Source organism: Pleurodeles waltl, chromosome 5, assembly GCF_031143425.1.
Source record: "Pleurodeles waltl isolate 20211129_DDA chromosome 5, aPleWal1.hap1.20221129, whole genome shotgun sequence".
NCBI lineage: Eukaryota > Metazoa > Chordata > Amphibia > Caudata > Salamandridae > Pleurodeles > Pleurodeles waltl.
In genome coordinates, this window is record NC_090444.1 from 198037741 (window position 1) to 198060291 (window position 22551).

The 22551-nt window shown below is 47.1% G+C and overlaps 1 protein-coding gene across 1 annotated transcript in view; it reads right to left on the reverse strand.

Moving 5' to 3' along the window:
• Nucleotides 1-22551, reverse strand: part of KCTD3 (potassium channel tetramerization domain containing 3) — a 290532-nt gene that overhangs the window by 137239 nt on the left and 130742 nt on the right. The window contains exon 7 of the mRNA XM_069233892.1: nucleotides 17518-17694. Coding sequence (XP_069089993.1) covers nucleotides 17518-17694 — 177 coding nt within the window. The remainder of the gene's footprint in view (nucleotides 1-17517; nucleotides 17695-22551) is intronic.

A 22551-nucleotide genomic window follows, 5' to 3' on the forward strand; every position in this document is an offset into this window, starting at 1 on the left:
AAACAAAAGAACCTCAGAAAGAAGAGTAAAGAGGGGCTCAACAGATTTGTTGGTACACCATGCCACAAATTTATACCAATGACAGACGTATACCATTTTGGTGGAGGGACGCCTGGCTGCCAAGATTACATTACAGACTTCCGGTGGAAGGTCAAAATCTGTCAACTGCCGCCGCTCAATCTCCATGCACGAAGGTGGATATTGAACTGGTTCGGGTAGAGAACCGTCCCCTGCTGCTGCAGAAGATCCTCCCGAAGGGGCAGTCTGAGTGGAGGATCAGTGGCCATGCTCAATAGCTCTGGATACCATACTCTCCGTGCCCAGTCCGGAGCCAACAAGCCCAGTCCGGAGCCACCAATATTACTTGGGCCCAGTCGTTCTTGATCTTCTTGAGAACTCTGGATAGAAGTGGTATAGGCGGAAAGGAGGCCGGACCTCCGCTCTAGACGAAAAGCGTCTCTGTACGAGTACCGCCTTGGAAACTCCAACACGCAAAACAGTTGACACTGTGCATTCTCTGCGAAGGCGAACAAATCTAACCAAGGCTCTCCTCACTGCTGAAAGAGACCTTGCGGCACCTCCGGATGGAGACGCCATTCGTAATCAGCTATGCATCGACAGCTGAGTTTGTCTGCTCTGGCGTTGAGAGAGCCCGCCAGATGGTGAACCACCAGGGTGATGTCCTGATGTGCCAGCCATGTCCAGAGGTGCAGCACCTCCTGACAAAACGTCCAGGACCCTGTTTGTTGCAGTACCACATGGTGGTAGTGTTTTCTGTGAACACTTGCACTACTTTCCCTTTGAGAGAGGGAAGAAATGCTGTTGATGCAAACCTGATCGCCCGGAGCTCCAGCAGATTGATATGGAGCCTAGACTCTGCCGGAGACCAGAGACCTCTGATCTCCGCATCTCCCATGTGGCCGCCCCATCCCAGAAGTGACACGTCCTCACTATGGATAGATCTGGTTGGGGAAGGGAGAGGGATCTGCCGTTGACCCAATGCTGATTTCAAAGCCACCACTGCAGGTCTTTCACATTCCCCACCAAGATCTGGACCATGTCAAAGAGATTTCCCTGACGCTGCGCCCACTGGAACTTCAAGTCCCACTGCAGAGCCCGCATAAGCCATCTGGTATGTGTCACCAGCAGCGAGGAAGAACAGCCGCCTTAAACTGAATTCCGACAAGACTGAAGTCCTCATCTTCGGCTCCACCTCCTCCACATGGGATGACTCCTGGTGGCCTGCCACACTGGGAACCGCACTGACACCGCCCACGCATGCAACCTGGGATTCGTCCTGGACTCCTCACTATCTATGACCCAGCAAGTCAGCGCAATCTTCTCCCATTGCTTCAACACCCTCAGCATGCTTCGAAAGATCTACAAATGAATCCCCACTGAAACCAGAAGAACAGTCACCCAAGCCCTCATAAGCAGCAAACTGGACTACGGCAATGCCCATTACGTAGGAACCATGGCCAAACTCCAGAAAAGGCTGCAACGCATCCAGAACGCCTCTGCACGCCTCATCCTGGACATCCCCCGCCACTGCCACATCACAGCCCACCTGAGAGAGCTGCATTGGCTCCCCGCCAACAAGAGAATCACCTTCAAGCTCCTCACCCATGCTCAGAAGGCACTGCACAACACCGAACGAGAATACCTCAACAGACGGCTCTCCTTCTACACCCAGACCCGGAAGCTTCGATCCGCTGACCTTTCCCTCGCCACCGTCCCACGCATCCGCAGAACAATCACCGGCGGCAGATCATTCTCACACCTTGCCACCAAAACGTGGAACACTTTTCCTACCCATCTGCGTCAGACCAAGGACCTCCTTACCTTCAGAAGACTTCCCAAGACTTGGCTGTTCGAGCAGTGGCCGCCCCTTTCCCCCCCTCAGTGCCTTGAGACTCTCACGGGTAAGTAGTGCGCTTTACAAATTCCCTGATTGACTGATTGATTGAGCACCCTCAAAGTCAGTCTCACCAATATCCAAGATAGAGGCTGAAAGAACAGAATCAGAGCCTGAATATCCTGGACTTGCTTTTCGTAAGGATAGGCCCAAAACTTCACCGCGTCCAGAACAGCTTCGATGAAAGGGAGCGTCTGAGAGGGAGTCAGGTGTGACTTCGGCACGTCTATAGTGAACTCCAGCGTGTGCAGGAGTTTCTCCATAGTCCACAGATGGGAGACAACGTTCTGTGGCCAGTCCGCCTTCAACAGCCAGTCCTCGGGGAAGACTGAAACCGCCAACCTGCCCAGATGAGCTGCAACCACCGCCATCATTTTCGTGAACACCCGAGGGGCACTGGTAAAGCTGAAGGGGAGTGTGGTAAATTGAAAGTGCTTGTGACCTACCATGAATCGTAGGGAACGTCTGTGGGCAGGCAGGATCGGAATATGGAAATAAGCGTCCTGCAAATCGAATGCTACCATCCAGTCTCCTGGGTCCAAGGCAGACTGGACTTGAGCCAGGGTGAGTATTTAAAATTTCTCCTCCTTGAGAAAGACATTGAGGGCCGAAGGTCTAGAATAGGACGTAAGCCCTTGTCCTTTTTGGGCACCAGAAAGTAGTGGGAATAACAACCATGACCTACTTCTGGCGCAGGGATCCTGGCTATGACTCCCTTGGACAAGAGAGCAATGACTTCCTGGCGGAGAAGTGCTAAATGATCCTCTGGTATACGGCTGTGTGATGGGGGCATGGCTGGTGGGGCAGAGTCGAAGGGTAGGGAGTAGCCCTTTCGAACGATCTGCAAAACCCACCTGTCCATAGTGATGGATTCGCAGTGGGGCAGGTGATGGCGAATCCTGGTGCCAACTGGACCAGAATGAGGGGACGGACTAGGAGTGTTTGGAGGCAGCAGCAGGGGTGGACTGGGCAGACCTCTGGTTCACTGTCACATGGCCATGTGGGATTCGGCGTCCCCGGCTACGCAGCGGCTGAACAGCGTGGGTGGCACGGTGGCTGTGAAAGGGACGTGTCAGGGAACCCTATCTGGGCCACGAAAGGAGTGAAAGGCGGACTGTTGGGGACGAGGCGCAGTGCAAAGGCCGAGGAACCGAGCCGTAGCCCGGGAGTCCTTGAACCTCACCTGCGCCGAGTCTGCCTTGTCTCCAAAAAGACGGAAGCCATAAAAGGGCATGTCCATAAAAGTCTGCTGGACATCCCCTGAGAAACCAGATGTACGTAACCAGGCGTGGCACCTCAAGGCCACTGTGTAGGAAGTTGGCTCTGTATATACTATCTCAAAGTGAGAGATAGTGAGCACAGAGTCCAAGGGTTCCCCTTAGAGGTTGATAGTGGGAAAATTAGATAATTCTAATGCTCTATTTTGTGGTAGTGTGGTCGAGCAGTAGGCTTATCAGAGGGTAGTGTTAAGCATTTGTTGTACACACACAGGCAATAAATGAGGAACACACACTCAAAGACTTAACTCCAGGCCAATAGTTTTTATATAGAAAAATATATTTTCTTAATTTATTTTAGAACCACAAGTTTCAAGATTTGAAGTAAATACATAAAATGCAAGGTACGCCACACAGGTAAGTTAGGAACTTTGAATTAGAGGAGTAGCAAACACAGTTTTAGTTAAAATGGCAATAAGCTATTTTAGAAGTGGAAACAGTGCAGAAATCAACAGTTCCTGGGGGAGGTAAGTAATGGTTAGTTTTTCAGGCTACTGTCCTGGAGGGTGGCTACACCCTCTTTGTGCCTCTTCCCTGAGGGGAGGGGGGCACATCCCTAATCCTATTGGGGGAATCCTCCAATCTCAAGATTAAGGATTTCTAAAGGCAGGGGTCACCTCAGCTTAGGACATGTTAGGGGCTGTCCTGACTGGTGGGTGACTCCTCCTTGTTTTTCTCATTATCTCCTCCAGCCTTGCTGCCAAAAGTGGGGGCAGTGCCCGGAGGGGCGGGCATCTCCACTAGCTGGGTTGCCCTGGGGTGCTGTAACAAAAGGCATGAGCCTTTGAGGCTCACCGCCAGGTGTTACAGTTCCTGCAGGGGGAGGTGAGAAGCACCTCCACCCAGTACAGGCTTTGCTCCTGGCCAAAGAGTGACAAAGGCACTCTCCCCATGTGGCCAGAAACTCGTCTGGTTGTGGCACGCTGGCAGAAACTGGTCAGCCTAGCACTAGGAGTCGGACTGGTATTCAGGGGGCATCTCTAAGATGCCCTCTGGGTGCACTGTACAATAAATTCCACACTGGCATCAGTGTGCATTTATTGTGCTGAGAAGTTTGATACCAAACTTCCCAGATTTCAGTGTAGCCATTATGGAACTGTGGAGTTCGTGTTTGACAAACTCCCAGACCACATACTCTTTATGGCTACCCTGCACTTACAATGTCTAAGGTATTGCTTAGACACTGTAGGGGCATAGTGCACATGCACATATGCCTCCACCTGTGGTATAGTGCACCCTGCCGTAGGGCTGTAAGGCCTGCTAAAGGGGTGACTTACTTATGCCATAGGCAGTGTGAGGTGGGCATGGCACTCTGAGGGGAGTGCCATGTCGACTTAGTCATTTTCTGCTGTGAGGCAGTGTGCATGTGCTGATTGAGGGGTCCCCAGGGTGGCATAAGACATCCTGCAGCCCTTAGAGACCTTCCCTGGCAACAGGACCCTTGGTACCAGGGGTACCATTTACAAGGCACTTATCTGGGTGCCAGGGCTGTGCCAATTGTGGGAACGGGAACAAAGGTACAGTTTAAGGAAAGAACACTGGTGTTGGGGTCTGGTTAGCAGGGTCCCAGCACACTTTCAATAATAAGTGGCATCAACAAAAGGCAAAAACTCAGGGGGTAACCATGCCAAGGAGGCAGTTCCTTACGCACTGTTATCGCAACCAATCTACTCAGAGAGTTGTTGTGTCCAACCCACATCGGATAGTGAACTTTGCCACATCTCTCCCATCGATGACAGCTTGGGAGACAATAGCACTGGCCTCCTCCGGTATCTGCAGCAGAACTTGAGCGACACTATCCCACAGAGAGTGAGTATAACAGCCCAAATGGCATGTGGTGTTCACTGACTGCTGCTCGAGACTGAAGGGAGAAAACATCTTCTTCCCAAATTGCTCCAGCCTTTTTGATTTCCGATCTGGGGGTGAGGAAGGGAATGCGCCCGAGGATAAGGATGCCTTTCAGGGTCGTTTTAGGCGGCCCGATGGTGGTATGCAATTGTCCTGTTCACAGGAGCCCTTGTGTTTGGTTTGGACCAAGTACCCAAAAGGACATCAGTGAGGGCTTCATTGAATGGAAGAAGAGGCTCAGATGTGGAAGCCCCTGGTTGAAGCACCTTCGTCAGGAAATTAGACCTGACCTGAACAGTAGGCGGCTCAAAGCCGAGAACCTCAGCCACCCTATTGACCACCATGGAATAAGTTGCTTCCTCTGCAGAAGCCACAGTAGGAAGAAACAGCATGCAAGAGTCTGGAGAGGTATCTAGACCACTGCCCTAGCCCAACTCCTGTCCCCAGTCCAAGTTAGGGTCATCCTGGCATTCATAAGGGTCCACGGACCCCTCCAATCCTTTCCTGAATTCTAATCCATAAGAATAAGGGTCAGAATCTGACCTGGGGTTATCAGGCCCCATCGAAGGAGGCATTGTCGGTCTGACTTTGAGTCGCCGGGGATCGCGTCGACGTCTATGGTGGGCACCACCGACTTTGGAAGCATCGACAGTCGAACCGGTGCCAGGGGGGACTTCGGTGGCCAGAGCCGGAGCCACCGGTGTGGAACCCAAAGGCCCCCCAACCAAATCCCTTGGGCCCGAAGGCGCCGTAGCAGGGTTGCACTGCCCACAAATTAGGAGCATGGCCACATAAAATTCTTTTAATTGGGCAGGGGTCGCCCTGGCTCCTGGAAACCCATGGAGGTGAGGAGCGGATCCAAAAGCAGGCTCCGAAGACGGAGGCCTCGAGCGCCGAAACTCCTACCGTGTCCCATCAGCCAAGCGACGGGGTGAAGTCAAAGGATGACAAGATTTCTTCAACTTCATCTTCTTACCTTGACCCGAAGTTTTCGAAGAAGACGAGTGATTGTGGCTCCACGACCGGTCTTGAGACCTTCCTCTCGAGCAAGACCAGGACCTATACAGAGTCGAGTGCCTGGCCGCCATAAGCTTGAGGGACCGCTCCCTCAAGGCCTTGGGTGCATGGCCCGGCACTCGGAGCACAACTTCGGGTCATGGTCGCGCTCCAGGCACCACAATCAGACCCCATGTGGATTTGTCACCACCATCATGAGGTGACAGTCCTAGCACGGTTTGAAGCCGGTCTTTGGGGACATCCCTTGACGCACCAAAGACTTCACAAAAACTTGACAAAAGAGTCAAAGTCAGTAAAAAATTGACCAAGGGTAGCTCTCTCCGGATCAGCGCATGGCGCGGAAAGAAAAGAGCGGATGTCACTGCACTGAGGCAGGGTCTATGTACTACTCCCGACATCATCATGGCGACTACGATGCCAATGACGTCTGCAGAGTCGACTGACACCACCTACCAACGTGCAAGTGTATTGCTCGAAGAAAAAATTTCCGGATCCAGTCTGATGCCTGGGGGGAAATTCTAAGGCAAGGAATCTGCAACTAGAAGTCTCTATCAGATACCATTACCTACAATGGCTAATGCTTTCTGTACATTTTCCTGATCAATTTGCCTTAACTGGGCAGCTGCTTTTTGTTGGGAAAGTTCCCAAATGTCATCATATACTGCATATAAGAAGCATTTTCTGCATTGTCTTCTGGGGCTTAACAGGAAACACTGAAAATCTGTATCGTTGGACAGGAGACTGAGGTGTTCTTTCACAGCATCTAGTGAGGAACTTTTCAACCATTGGTGGAATAATTTCCCTACACTATACGTTGTCACAATACCCGAGTGTTCTGAGGACACTGACCTTGTCAGTGAACTGCTCTGCCACCGCATAGCTCCACTAGCAAGCGCAGCCCTTCTGACTTGAATCTGACCTCGGTTAGAAATTCGAGGCCCTCCTCCACCCGCAGGCTTCTGCCTTCACCTCATCCCTTGAGTCTAGTGGAGAGCTCTGCTCTTCTGCTGGGCTGCCCTCTGCCTCTTTTCTCCTCGTTTTTCTTTTAGTGTGCTGTTTTTGTGCCTCTCGCTTTCTGCACTTTCCTCTATCTTTTTGTTTTTCTAGTAACTCCTCTCATTCTCACTTCTCTCACTCTCCCCACCACTGCTGCCCCCGGGGCCCTGCCCCCTCCTCTCTCTCTCATTCACCCCACAACTGCTGCCCCACTGCCCCACCCCCTTCTTCGTGCCATTTCCCGCTCCCTCCTCCCAGGTGTCCTCTCCTCCCTCTTCCCTACTTAATGGCGCCCGCTGCACGGGAGGAAAAGCAACCTCACTGACCTAGTCAGTGAACTGCTCTGCCACCGCGTAGCTTCACCAGCAAGTGAAGCCCCTCTGACTTGAAGTCTGACCTCTGTCAGAAGTTCGAGGCCCTCCTCCACCTGCAGGCTTCTGCCTGTGCCTCATTCCTGGTGTCTAGTGGGAGAGCTCTTCTCTTCTACTGGGCTACCCTCTGCCTCTTTTCTCCTGGTTTTTCTTTCAGTGTGCTGTTTTTGTGCCTCTCGCTTTCTGCGCTTTCCTCTATCTTTTCCTCGTTTTTCTCATCACTCCTCTCATTCTCGCTTCTCTCTCTTGTTCTCTCTCTCTCTCCTCTCCTCTCCCCACCGCTCCTGCCCCCGCACCCCAGGCCCCCTGTTCTCTCTCATTCACCCTGCCGCTGCTGCCACCGCAGCCCCGCCCCCCTTTTTAGCCCAGTTTCCCACTCCTGCAATCCAGCTGTCTACTCCCACCCTCCCTACTTAATGGGGCCACGCTGCTGGCGCGCCTAAGGCAAGCCCATCTGCGCCCACCCTCAACCCAACCGCGACCAGAGGCAGGACCCCTGGACCTGCCACCCTCCTCCGCTACACGCCAGCAGCACTCATCGTACTCAACCCAGGACGCAACAACAACTGTAAGCAGGCATCACCAGAGGACACCCTCGGAACTTACAGCTGCCTCCGCTGATGACAAACCCACACCTCCACCAAGACCAGGGGCCCAGCACAACCCATTCTCAACAACACACCGACTCCGAAAACTCTGAAGTGCATCCTCCTTAATGTCCGCTCCCTCCACAAACACGGAACCGAGATCTGGGACCTCCTTGACAGCACCAACCCAGACGTCGCTTTCCTCACCGGGACCTGCGCCAACACCACCTCAGGCCCTGACATCGTCATCGCTATTCCCCAAGGATACAAGATCATCTGGAAGGACTGCTCCAGCCGCCCTGGGGGTGAGGGGGTGGGGTGGGGAGGTATTCGCCAACTCCCACATATCCAACATCAGGCTGAGCACACACTCCGGAGGCCCGACTAGCCTGATGGAACACCTCCATTTCAAACTACAGACCAGCCCGACATCCACCCTCAGAGGAATCCTCATCTACCGCCCACCGGGACCCCGCGCACCCTTCTCCAAATCCATCGAGGACTGCATCACTGCACAAGCCATCGCAGCCACCAACTACACCCTGCTAGGAGACCTGAACTTCCACCTCAACAACCTACAAGACCCCAACACCACATCCCTCCTAGACAACCTCCACAGCCTAGGGCTCTGACAGATTGTGACAGAACCAATACACTCAGCAGGACAGATCAATCACCTTCAGCCACACCTCTGAACTACCATGGACAGACCACCGTTGCATCCACTTCACCTTCAACACACCCTCCATCCTCAGACCTCGGCACCAACCATCTCGCAGGAACTGGGCAAGAGTCACCGACGACCAGCTCACCAACACCCTCGCTAACTTCACCCCATCCTTCGCACACACCGACGACCCGAACACCGCAGCACGCACTTTGCACATATGGATCGCCGATTGCGCCAACAACATAGCCCCCTCAAGAAAAACGACAGCACCCACGCCAAGAAAGCCAGCTGGTTAACCGAAGAACTAAGGGAATCCAGACGCACCTGTCGTCGACCCGAGAAAATCTGGAGACACCAAATCCACAGAAGCCCATAACTTCAGAACAGCCACCACCAACTCATCAGAGGCACCAAAAGAAAAGCAACACAAGACAGAATCTCCTCACATGCGCACAACAGCAAGGAACTTTTCAGCATCATCAAGGAGTTCGCCCAACCCAACAGTGAAACAACAGACATCCCACCCTCACAAAACCTCTGCAACAGACTCAACACCTACTTCCATCACAAAAACCAGACCATCCATGACAGCTTCAATGAGGACAACTCACGCGCAGAAACCCCTCCACCGGAACCCGAAAACCAACGAACCAACGATCACTAACTTGACCCCTCTCACCGCGGAAGCCACTCGGAAGAAGATGAAGTCCATACACTCCGGGGCCCCCATGGACCCATGCCCACACCACATCTTCAACAGAACTGATGACATCATCGCCCCAAAGCTCCGCCTCACCATCAACCGCTCCCTAGCTGACGCCTCCTTACCCAACGACTGGAAACACGCCAAGATCAACCTCCTCCTTAAGAAACCCTCGGCAGATCCCACCAACCTCAAAAACTTCAGGCCCATCTCACTGCACCAATTCCCAGCTAAAGTAATCGACATCGGCCATCAACAGCCAACTCGTCACTTTCGTCGAAGTCCACAACATCCTCGACGCCTCCCAATTCGGATTCAGAAAAATACACAGCACTGAAACGGCCCTCCTGGCCGCGAGTGACGACATCAGCTCCCTGCTGGACAAGGAAGAGACAGCGGCACTCATTCTGCTAGCCCTATCGGCAGCCTTCGACACAGTCTCCCACCACACCCTGATACGCAGACTTCACAAAGCCAGCATCAGAGACCAGGCCCTCGACTGGATCCACTCCTTCCTCTCTGGCAGAAACCAATGAGTGAGACTCGCCCCCTTCATCTCGGACCCCACACCCAGCACCTGTGCAGTCCCCCAGGGGTCCTCCCTCAGCCCTACTCTGTTCAACATCTGCATGACCCCATTGGCCACCATCGTCAGGAGCTACGGAATCAACATTGTCTCCCACGCCGACAACATCCAACTCATCCTCTCCCTATCCAACTAACCCAATACAGCTAGACACAACTTCCACAAAGGCATGGGAGCAGTAGCCAACTGGATGAAAAACAGCTGCCTCCAACTCAACGCAAACAAGACAGAAGATCTCATCATGGGCCCACAACCTACGCATGGAACGACTCATGGTGGCCACCCACCCTCGTAAAGCTGCTCACTCCCACGAACCAAGCGCGAAACCTCCGGATCATCCTGGATGCCAAACTCAACATGGACCACCAAATCAGCTCAGTCACATTTACCTGCTTCCACACCCACCGCCTCCTAAGCAAGACCTTCAAATGGATGTCCCTGGAACACAGAAAGACTGTCACACAGGCCCTTATCGCCAGCAGACTGGACTATGGCAACGCGCTCTACACCGGGATCAACAAGAAGCTCACCCGCAGACTACAGAACATCCAGAACGCCACCGCCAGACTGGCCCTTGACCTGCGCCGACACTGCCACATCTCTCAGCACCGGCAAATACTTCACTGGCTTCCAATAGAAAAAAGAATCACCTTCAAGATTCTCTTCCACGCCCACAAAGAACCTCCATGACACCGGACCAGCCTACCTGAACAGCCGACTAAACTTCAATGTACCCCACAGGACCCTCCGATCAGCCCAGCTCTACCTCGCCAAACTACCCCGCATCAGGATATCAAAAACTGCTCTTTCTCCCACATCACAGCCATGGCCAGGACACCCTCCCGTTTCACCTCAGACAAACTACCTTCCTCCTCAACTTCACGAAGGAGCTGAAGACATGGCTTTTTTGAGAACCACATCAATGATGATAGCTACGCAACCCCTCCTGTCCCCCAGCGCCTTGACACCCTTACGGGTGAGCAGCTGCGCTATATAAGCAATGCCTAATTGATTGACTGATTGAGGACACATAGTGAGGGTCTGGCTTATTTGTTCTAAAATCCTGGTGGAGTTTACAAGACGAGTATGGCACCCATTGGTGTCTACAGACCACAATAACCACCCATTAGGATGTGAAAGTGATGTGTTAAATGTTCCATTCTGGACCCCTTCATCTAGCTGATCTTCAGATGCATTTCTATACTTCTGCCATTTGTAAAGTTTTCCAGGGGCAGGAATACTGGGTGCATTCAATCCCTTAATCTTTGCTAACCCTAATCAACTCGTTTGCTGTACTGTTTCATTTAAAAATATCATTTGAACAGGTATCAGGCATGCTCTAAATAAAGCTTCCTTTCCCCATATTTGCCAATTTTTAGTTTGCCACACACTTTTCAAGTCTATCAAATAGTAATCATAGCCTTCTACAGCCGGGAAACAAAGGGATCAGAACAAATCAATTTTGAGTCTGTCAATAAAATAGATTGGCTTTCCATCACTGGCAATCTGAAATAATACGTTGTGCCCAGAGAAATATGCACATTTTTCAGTATACATTTTAGAACTCCCCACTGGTGGAGTCGGATAGTGTTTCCACTGTTTGTAATTAAAAACAGTCTTTGGGGTACTTGCTCTGTGAATAGAATGATATCCATAATAATTATAACAGAACATTTCTCCATAATTTCTTTGAACTGATAAACATCCTCATTTCCAAATAAGGTATAATATTGCAAATCAGACTCACAGAATGAATTGTTTTCACATCCCAATAATCAGAAACTACTCCGGGTGTAGTTACATCATTTATGGAAAGTTTGAATACATATGACCCTCATAGGCCCATATATATCAAATAAGACTTTCTCCCAAACAACCCATGAGGAAATGGTGTGGCAGAAATGTTCACTAGGGACAAGCCTCTTTGGACTTTGTGTGAGGAAAAAAATGGTTTCAAGATCTCATCCACCAGTTCAACTGTAGAGCATTCAGGAAGGTAATGACCATGTATAAGTAAGAAGAAAACAATGACAAACCCAATCCAAAGGACAAAGGCAAGTGCAGTTAGGAAGAGCCATAGACAGTTCCATGGAAGAACGAAATTGTTAACTTTGAGCCAAATTATCAGCTTATGTGTTCTTGACAGTTCTTTTGCAGTAGAGGCAGATGAGTCTGTAACGGTGTCATTGATGTTGGCAAAATATCCAGAAGCAGTTGGTGTAAAAACTGGAGCCGTGTTTGGAAGAGGAAAACTTGCAGAAGACTCCCTTGGTGGTTCATGGCAGACTATGCCATCTGTTTGTGTAGAATTTGAATAAAACCGATCAATATTATTGGTGTTACTTGTTCTAAAAGTTAGTGGAACCAATGAAAGCTCATTTTCCACCCTCCCCAAGCTCGGAGAAAGGTACCAGCATTGCTGGTTAAAACCTGTAGAGGAGAATCCTGGTCTGTAGTGAGAGGGATTCAGATACTACCCAGGAGTCCCCTAGGTCTGCTGTGCAGGATCGGCCATATGGTGTAGCTTGACATTGTCGATGGAGACAGAGCAATTTTCTTTAGAAGCAGGCAGCGGTGGTAAGATGTCAGTTCTGGTACGGTGTGTTTCCAAGACTGGAACAGGTGCACAATAAGAAGGACCAAACTCCTTTTTCACAGCAATCTTTTCTCATACCAGATCCCCAACTTTTGGAATCCAGCCACTGGATTTTATTGGTACACCCCTTATTCCCAAGAAGGCGGCACTGGCAGATGCGTTGTTGTCACAAAACTGTTGTAAGTCCTGCAAGACAGTGTCAAAAGGTGTTTCTGCCACCTCCATGCCAGGACCATCAAGGTCTGGAACATACATTTGTGTTCCGAATAGGCATTCGTATGAAGTACGCCCCCCCAGGGACCTTCTGGACAGCTTGTTAAGTGCTCTCTGGACTCCATACAGGTATGTAAGCCAACTACAACCCATGCCTAATTCTCTGGCTGTTAAGGATTGCTTTAAATCTCAATTTCGTTGCTCCACAACACTATTTCCCTCAGGATGAAATGGAGATGTGTAATGCAGTTGGACTTCTAACGAAGCCATGGCGTCCCTGAAAGCCCCTGAGGTAAAAGCAGGGACCTGGTCCTAGTGGAAAGCCGCAACAGCATATGTGCCAATCAAGACTTGCAAATCTTTAATAACAGTTAGAGCGTCAGCCAAGAGTTGTGGCCAAACACATAGAAATCGGAAGCATTAGTCAACAGCAGCTAAAATATATTTGTGTGCACTATCAGGTGTCAGGGGATCACAATAGTCCAAGTACACACATTGTAATGGTCTGTTGGAAATTAGGAGGGGTGTATGTGGTGGGAGTTTGATGGTGGATCCTTTTACTTGTTGGCAGATGTCACAACAAAGGACATACTGCTTGGTCTGTTTGTAGAGACCTGGCCACCAATAACATACTTGTAACAGTGAAATCGTAGCTGCCACACAAGCATGGGCAGAAGCAACTCCCTCTTGCGCTGCTTTGATCAATTTTGGTCTTTGGTCTATATTGGGAATCACACGATTTCCCACCTCTGGTATAACTGTTAGGGCTGTATTGACAGGTCATACGGTAGCAATATTTGACAGGATACGCTTTTGGTTGGGCATGCCAACAGCCAAAGCTTTCACAGCTGCCAGTGTTTCATCATCCAATTTCATTCTAGAACGAGTTACTGCACCAACAGAAGCCGTAGCTACTGCTGATTTGGCTGGTTCATCAGCCAAGGTATTGCCTGCAACATGTATTCCAACACGCTGATGTCCTAGTGTATGTACAACATGGACGTTGGGTAGCGTCTCTTTCATATCTGCTACTTTTCCCCACAGAAGTCTGTGTTTAATGGTGTTTCATTTTGAATCTCTGAACCCATCCTGGCACCAGTAATGCAGATATTCATTGAAGGACTGGACACAACAGTACAAATCACAGACAATCAGTCCGTATGTTCCAGGGCCATCACCAGAGCCTTGAGCTCTGAAAGCTGTGCAGTGCAGTCCCCTAGAGTCTGCATGTAATTATGTTGTGGATGGAACTTGCAATCTTTCATGTATCCACTCAAGTCTGTCAAGCGGCAGAATATTGGTGTATAGTACCTATAGCTGGTTGGGCTGAACAACCAGTAAACAAAATTGTCTGAGAATGTTCAATAGGCAATGCGCTTGCTGGAACTGGATATTCAGGTTCATATTGCAAAAACTATTGGATTTGTAATGTTGAGTCAAAAATATACAATCTACATCAGTGGCCGTCAGAGATGTTGCCCATTGGATCCAAAGTGGATGTAATGCTTTAGCGTTAGGAACGCCAGCTTTGGTAATAGCCTCAAGGGCTGGGATGGGGGGGGGACACGACAATGATAAGTTCTCCTGGGCCACAGGTCTCTCTTTAATGATAACCATCTGAACAGCAGTGAGAATTTTCTCAGTGGGAGCAACGCGTTGTTCAGCTGTAGAGTAAAGATGTGATTTGTATGCAATTTGGACAATCTCACCCTCATTGAATGTTACATAGGTACACCAATGGCACCAGCAATTACTCTGAAGACCAGGTGTTTTTTGCTGTCTCTTGTATGTAGGTGTTTTGCTTCAAGCATGTCTTTTTGTAATACTCTAAGAATGTGTGTATGTTCGACTGTCCAGTATTTGCTGGTAAAGGAAGGACGTATTAAGTCATATAATGGTTTATTGTGTTGTGTGTAGTCTGGAATGTATGTTCTGCAAAAACCCAATAAAGACTGAGTTTTTTTACTGTGTTTGGAGGTTGCAATTGTGTGCATTTTTCTAAAAAATTGGGGCGCTAGACTCTTGCATTCATCCGACAGGTCGTTTCTCAATAATAGGACACTAAGGAAGGCTATTTTAAAAAAAATTAAATTTGTAGCCAAATTCAGCAAATCCTACAACAATGTGGGCTACCCTTCTTATATGTTGCATTAGGTCATCATCTGTAGGGTAGATATCATCCACGTATGACAACGCCTCAGGGTCAATGTTGTGTAAAATAGATGTTACACAAGCTGAGAACAGCCCTTGTAGGAGTCAGCAAAACAATTTTTGAGAGCCTAAAGCCCTGACACTTGTTAAATCCCAACTTTCAGGCACTATGTTTTGGCAGAAAAACCTGTTGGAGATATCCAGAGTCGTTTTGTATTTTTTGCACACTATATTGTTCATAAGTGCTGTACTGTGTGCATTTTGTATAGCAAATGTGCGTGTATGACTGTTTAAATGTCTGTAGTCTAAAACTATTCTATATGAATGGTCGGGTTTAGCGACAGGGAACAATGGATTGTTCATTTGTGAGACACAGGGTTCAATTACGCCCTGGTATTCTATTTGCTGGCAATTCAAAAATGGATGTACCAAATCCAGGGTTCTATTTAACTCTTCAATTTTGGCACCAAACTCTTTGGGCAAAACACACTTGAAAACCTGTAGCCACTAAGATCAGAAAACTACTGGGATAACTTTGCTTCTTTTATTCCCCAGTCACAAGTAATACATTTGGACTTAGTCACTTTTTGGGAGCTCGAACTTAAGCATTCCCATAGTAGCTTCGATCTTCCAGCCAAAATGCTCAGTGAGGCAAAGGAGCCAATGTTTGCCAGCACTTTGTCCTGGTCCTACAGCAGTCCAAAAATGTACTAAGTCTCAGTTTTTAAAGATGCTGTAAAGCATCTTCCTAGTGCAGCTCCCACACCACTGGGGGGAAACTTTCAAGGACCAAACCATACAGTTCTGCAGCAGAGATACACTCAGCCATGACCTCCTGCAAGGGATCAAGCAAAATACAGCTCAATCACTACAAAATTGTCAGTTGTTTCTTCTACCGAAGAGCTCTTGACTTTTCTGACTTTTCTATGGCAAACCCTACTGGAAGGCAGCTTGCCTAACCTTTTGAAAGCACTGCTGTAGTGTCACTCGCCATGTATGCCCACCTCTCTTCACCACTTCCCATTCTTGCTTGTGCCCAACACTGCAGCCATTCACATTAGCCCTCTCACAGACTTGTAATGTGCTACTGGTTTGGGAGGCAGCAGACGAATCCCAAGCTCTTTTAGGCAGGTGCAGTGGTGGAGGGCACATCAGGAGCACATCTTATGCAAAGTGTGTTCTGCAGAAAATCAGAATGACTTGCTCAAATCTTTGGTCGAATATAAATAGGAGCCATGCCCTCACTGCATATCAGTAATTGTCTTGTTCTGCTGGGAGCAGTGGAAAGTTGATGGCTCCTTATGTTCTCTGGTGTCATTTCCCGTTGCTATCTCCAACCAATACAAGTCTCTGTAGGTGAGATTCAGTATTGCTATCCCAGGAACTAAGTTGTTTCTGACCAGAGAACTTCAATATCTGGTAGGGCCTGGAATTTTTATGCAGTTTAATTTCTGAAGACAGACGATCTGTGAGGCGTCAAGACTCATGGTATTTTTCTAGTTTGTTATTTTACAATCATTCACCAGGATTTGGTGCATTTAAGGTAGAAGACATTTTGGCAACAGTCTAGGGGGCTCTCCAAGAAGACTGATGGGACTGGTCATGTGTAAATATTTGTGTGCATTGCAAAACGTTAAAGGTACTAGACTGGTAAAAGGTAATATGTTCTTTTTTGTTAATCAATAAGAAGATGCTAAGGTCTCTTGTGAAGAAACAGGCGATGGAAGGCTTTGTACACTCAAAAGTCCGGACTAGAACCAGGGAAAGTGCTGAAGCAGTAAACATTGCAACCTCAAGGGTTAGGATATGATTGTGTGGACAGGGAAAGCGGACAGCATACTCTTTTCTTGCAAGGATATGTGAATATGTCCATAATCTATGGATTGTGCTTTTTTGCATATTATATCAGACAAACATCTTTCATTGATTCTTCCCTAATCTTTCCAGCTCTATCTCCCGCAGCACCTCTCCTAATTCCCTTTCCCCGGTTTGTCTCTGGCTCTGAGCACCACCAGGTAGTTTCAAGATATATATGTGGTAAATGTTGGTGCCTAAGACTCCGAGTTTGCACAACGCTTCACACTTGTCTCATCAATCGGATGCGGTCAGTACCTCTCATATACAAAACAAGCATATTCCAAACAACCACACACTGAATAACCTAAAGCATCTACATTCACTACAGATATATATACCCTGAAACTTCCAGTGGTGTTCATGCATAGAAACAACCACTCTCCATAAATGTAACAAATGTACTTAACATATTGATCACCTTTTACACAGTCTTTACTAGCTACAAACATGTTTTTTCTCAGACAGAAAACCTTATTAAAATGACAACAGTTCTGGAATGCGCAATCTCACAATGACAATAATGAAAAGTAAGGAGCACCACTAACAATGCAAAAGGATGCTAACCAATAAAGAATATTCAGAATAACCAACTGTCATATTTTCATGCAGGATGCAGCAATGCTGTGAAACAATATTTTTTATTACATACCAGTTTATCACAGAGTATGTATGTTAACCCGATTGTCATTCAAAGTAAAATGGTCTTTTGAAAGATGCCGTCAACCCTTACCAAGTTTAACCATGTCTTCTCCAGTGGCGGAAGCAGCAGCAAGTATTGTAGGTTGCAAGGAATTGCCTCGGACTCCACCCTCTGAAGGGCTCTGAACAAGTTTAACTTCTGAGGAAGCTGAAGCAGCAGTTGCAGCGGCAACAGCCGCAGCGCAACTTAGTTTACGGCAAGGAATACCTAAAATAGAAAATCAGTAGGTCACAATTTACTAATAGCTATTTAGTCTGCTTCTTAGCTATTCATGTAAGGTAATGCTTTTCTTTCTATGTCAGATTTCAGTTAGCATATAACTATATAGAAACCTGTATAAAGGAAACATCAATAATGAAACTACTATAAAGAAAAGTTCAGAAAATAAATTTACATTTTAGGTTGCTATACCAAACCTTTTACAAAGTGATTTAAAGATGGGCTTTTCTAAATGTTTGGACTACAAAAGCACTGTTCAAGTCAGGGCAAGGTACAGTCAAATAGGATGATTTATGTTAGGGGTGTTTCAATGCTTTTGAACTACCTATATATCAATTCTTCAGTTTCTTTATATACATGGGCCTGATTTAGACCTTGCTGTTACTCCATTACAACAGTGACGGATATCCTGCCCGCCGAAATCTAAATCCCGTTCTATCCTATGGGATTTAGATTTCGGCAGACAGGATATCCGTCACGGCTGTAATGCTGAGTTCGCCAAATTCTAAATCAGGCCTTATATTTAACCGTTAATGGAAAATTGTGTTGATGGAGATTTCATAAATCGGGTTTCCAATATTTTTAATTCTAGAGTTTGAGACTTCAAATTTTCACATATATGCTTCTCTCTCCAAGACATAAGAAAAACAACAGGCAGTCTGTTAGCGGAACGTTTTATGTGAGTCTCTAGGGAACGCGCAGCATATTTTTACATGGCACTGGATCATTGCTAAGACTTCCTTGCCCTTCAGTTCACAGGATCCCTTTTCTACGGAGTCTAAGACTGTGACAATGTAAGCTCTTCTTTCTTTCCTTTCCACAATAGCTTAACAAAAAACAAACAATGCTCTCTGCTATATAATATTTTTCCTCACCGCATCAAGAGTGCACGGCCATTCTAGTTGATTTACTGCAGCAGATTTTAAATCAATCCTCTGACAGCTACCGCTCGTGATCGCCAGCATTGGAAAGTAGCGCTAGGGGATGCCAAATCGTGCTCGCACTTGCCAGCCTTGCAGGGGAACATTTTCCGGCACATGGCAGTTGGCAGAATTTGGCTCGAACTCAATGGTAAAGAGTAACACAGAGTAACCTAAATTCCGTGGGCGTAACAAGATATTCTGCCAACTCCTACTCAGAAATTACTCAAACAGTCTGCTCAGTTAAAAAAAATCTGCTTTGAATGCCACTCACAGTCAAAAATCACCTGAACGATACATCTTGCATTAAAATTTCATTCCAAAATTATGCAATGTGGCATAATGATGTTTCCCTAAATTTCGTTATGCAGACTTCATTAAACAAAATTCTAAAAAATTACACTGGCATAATTAAAATGTCACCCAGGCCTAAATAAAGCCTTCTCCGGACTTGTGGGAAATATTCACTTCGCCAGGATTTTCTTCAATTCCCTAAGAGATTTTTGCTAGGTATTCGTGCAAAAAAGTAGTTCCAAGAAAGAGATAAATAATGCACTTATCAAAGGCCCCCAATATACATTACAAACTCAGTACAAAATATGCCACATTCATGAGCAAGGGCTCCTATAGATGTTGTGGAAAACCTGAGTTTTCATACATCTGATCACACCTATGATCTTGCTTCATTACTAAGGGATTCACAGTGATCCACAGATTGAAAGAGAAAGAGTCAGACACCCATTCACAGTCTCTTATTGGTTGTGAGCATGTTTCATAGGGATCAATGGTCCAGCATTTTATTCTGTCACAAACTATGAAATTAAAATTCAAGCTAAGTCTTGGATACCAATTGTGTAAAACCCGTCTCTCAATTTTCTTGCAATGAAGCATTCAGTTGTTTCACTTGACTGGAGTTTCAGAACTTGTCCTTGGCCACATAATCCCTGAACTGCAACAGCAGTTTCCCCCACGTGTCTTTTTTAAAAAAAATTGCAAGCTTGCTAGGTGTCCACAGATGCCAGCTGAGCTATAGCCGAAATTCCACAACTACTCACTTTGCAAAAAAAGAAAAGGTCAGTTTTGAGTGGAAAATTCTGATGTATACATATTGCGCTTTGGGCTGTTTCCTGTTGCGGGAACTAGGCCTATCCACACAAGTGAAGTACCATTACTATCAGGAGACTTGAAGGAATGCTGATGGAAAGTAGGTTTGTGGCTCTGCGCAGATTCCAGAACTTCCCATCACAGAAATGCGACAAGAGCATGTTTTTTTAGTCAAAGTTTGAGGCTTTTGCTGACGTAATTTCACTGAAAACGAAAGTGTAATAAGCCAATCGTCTCATTTCACTTTCACTGTCTAGGTGCTCGGGGGGTTTCTCAGCCCCTCGAGCACCTAGGCAGAGGGAAGAGGTATGACTGGAAAGGGGTGAACCTCCTCTTTCCAATGGTACCCTTCCCTAGTGGATTGCAGGAGGGTGATCCCCAAGCAGGGATCCACCCACTAGGCACAAGGGAGGGGGAAGCGGCCCCCCATCAGGGCTCGAAAAATCCACTTGACTACTCGCATTGGCAAGTCTTATTTGATCAGGTCGAGCTATTTTTAATACTTACTTGTCGCTTCTGGCAAGTTGAAACTGAACAGGTGTTCTGTTCAGTTGAAAAGTGGAGGGGCAATAAAAGATGCCTTTAAATCTTGTTCTTATGTCACATTTGCTCTGTTCACAGAGGTCAAATATAATTTTTTCTTACAATTAATTGTCCTTCTGACTGCAGAGTTCCAGGACTTTGCAAGGTGAACTGTCTGACCTGCTGCTTAGCATGTACAATAAAAGGCTATTGGGTGGTTTTTCCTAACACACGACATTTAAATGACTAAGTCAACTGTGCAAACATTTAAAAATATATTTCAGTAGTTCTGAAAGACCTTTTTTATATTTCTGTGTGATGAAAAAATATCTGAATAGGATGAAAACAAATCAGAATACTTTACATGTTGATGTGCAAAGGATATGTTTTCTGAAACCCAATTTTCACAGATTGTTAATGCACTATATAGTTTTATCAGTAAAGCTGCAAGTTAGTGGAGAGGTTTTTGGACATTTCTTGGAAAGTTATTATGTGTAGATGACAATACAGTACCACATCATGCTTTAGTAATATATTTATTAAAACTGAGTGTTTACACAAACTGAGAAACACTCCTTCCCTGATGGCAATGTTGTTAGTAAACTAACAGAAGTCCTAGGTTATGTGGGCCTGACCTTAGTACATTACAGTTAGGTTGGGTAGATTATTTAAGTTATTCGACATTAGAGGTCTAGTAAAAAATTTATGATTTTGCCATTCCCCTCCTCCCCCCACCCCATCCTGACATTTGCTGACCCATTCTCTGGGGAGGGGGGGTAGTATATGCAGAAAGCCCACTAGGCACCAGATTTGTTTTTAGCACATAGGGTGAGGACTGCCTAAAATGGGCATGCCAATGACCCTACCCTGCCAAACACTATTAACAGTCTTTTTGCTCCTCCTGGAAGGCGGATGGTTTTTCAATGCTCTCACCCTGCCAAACACTATCAACAGTCTTTGTGCCCCTCCTGGGAGGCGGATGCATTTTGTTTTCTTATAAAGGAGGAATGGGGCTGCCCACAATGGGCATGCCAATGCCCCCTCACCTCTCAGACACTCATAGAAACAGTCTTTCTGGCCCTCCCCCGGGGGCAGAAAGCACACTAGAAACCAGGGTTCACCCACTTCCAATGGTGAACAGCTGCACCTTCTGGGCTTGGGTAGGCTGCCACCTAGAAAAACCTACCAGACCCAGATAGTTCTGAAAACTAAACAACTGATGGAGTACAGGGGGGTGTGCTTCGCAACCATCCCACACTATTTTATTACCCACAATACCATGCAAACCTCAAATGTTGACTAAAAACATACATTTTCCCCTCACATTTCTATGATGGAAACTTCTGGAAAAGGCAGGAATCCACAAAATTCCTACAATCCAGCATTATCCCACATCTGCCGATAAAAATGCTGTGCCACTTGTGTGGTTGGGCCTAGTGCCAGCGACAGGAATGTATCCAACCAATGTCAATAGGAGTCCCCACGTAAGGCCTCCCATCGTCCTTGGTTTGTTAAGTTCCTGTCACTGACACTGGGCCCAGCCACACAAGCAGTGCAGCATTTATATTGGCATAAGTGTGTCTGTGGAATCGCATTTCTCCTGGAACCGTCTTCGGCCTAGTGGGCCTTGTGATACACAAAGAAAACTAAGCCTGTTTCTGTTGAACACTTGACAATGTGAGATTAGCTAGGCCTTCAAAATGTTTTTGTGTCGCTTGAAACGCATTGTATTGCAAGGCCTGCCAAGTTACAGCCATCATGAGACATCATTGCATGCTAGCTTAAGCAATCTGAACTCCCGAAAGTAGCAATTAATGCAGTTATTGTTCCTATTTCTTTATATAAAGATATCACGTGATATTAGGCACATAGGACATATTGTGCAAGTTCCTTGTTTTAGACTTTCAATCCATATATGGTACGTTAAGAAGGATTACTGATAAATCACGAGTGCAGTGTTGCAACATTTATCATGAGGTAATATCAAGAACCAATGAAATGTATTAATGTGCTTGCGGTTTATTAGTATAAAAGATTCTGTATTACTTCTTTATTCAGACTGTCCGAGCTTGATCCCTTATGCTGCTCAATCTCCGTGTGCAGGTATTAAACTACTTTATCTATCTTACCAGAAGAGCAGGCTGGTCTTTTGCTTTGTGTCCTGAATTGTCTCAAACAGATTTGGCTTCAACATTTTGGTGAAGAATGTGGTGTTTGGATTGAGGGACTCCCCTGCCTCTGTGTGGGAGGGCGACGGCATAGTTGGGTAGTAGGAATTTTGTGGATTCCTGTAGATTCC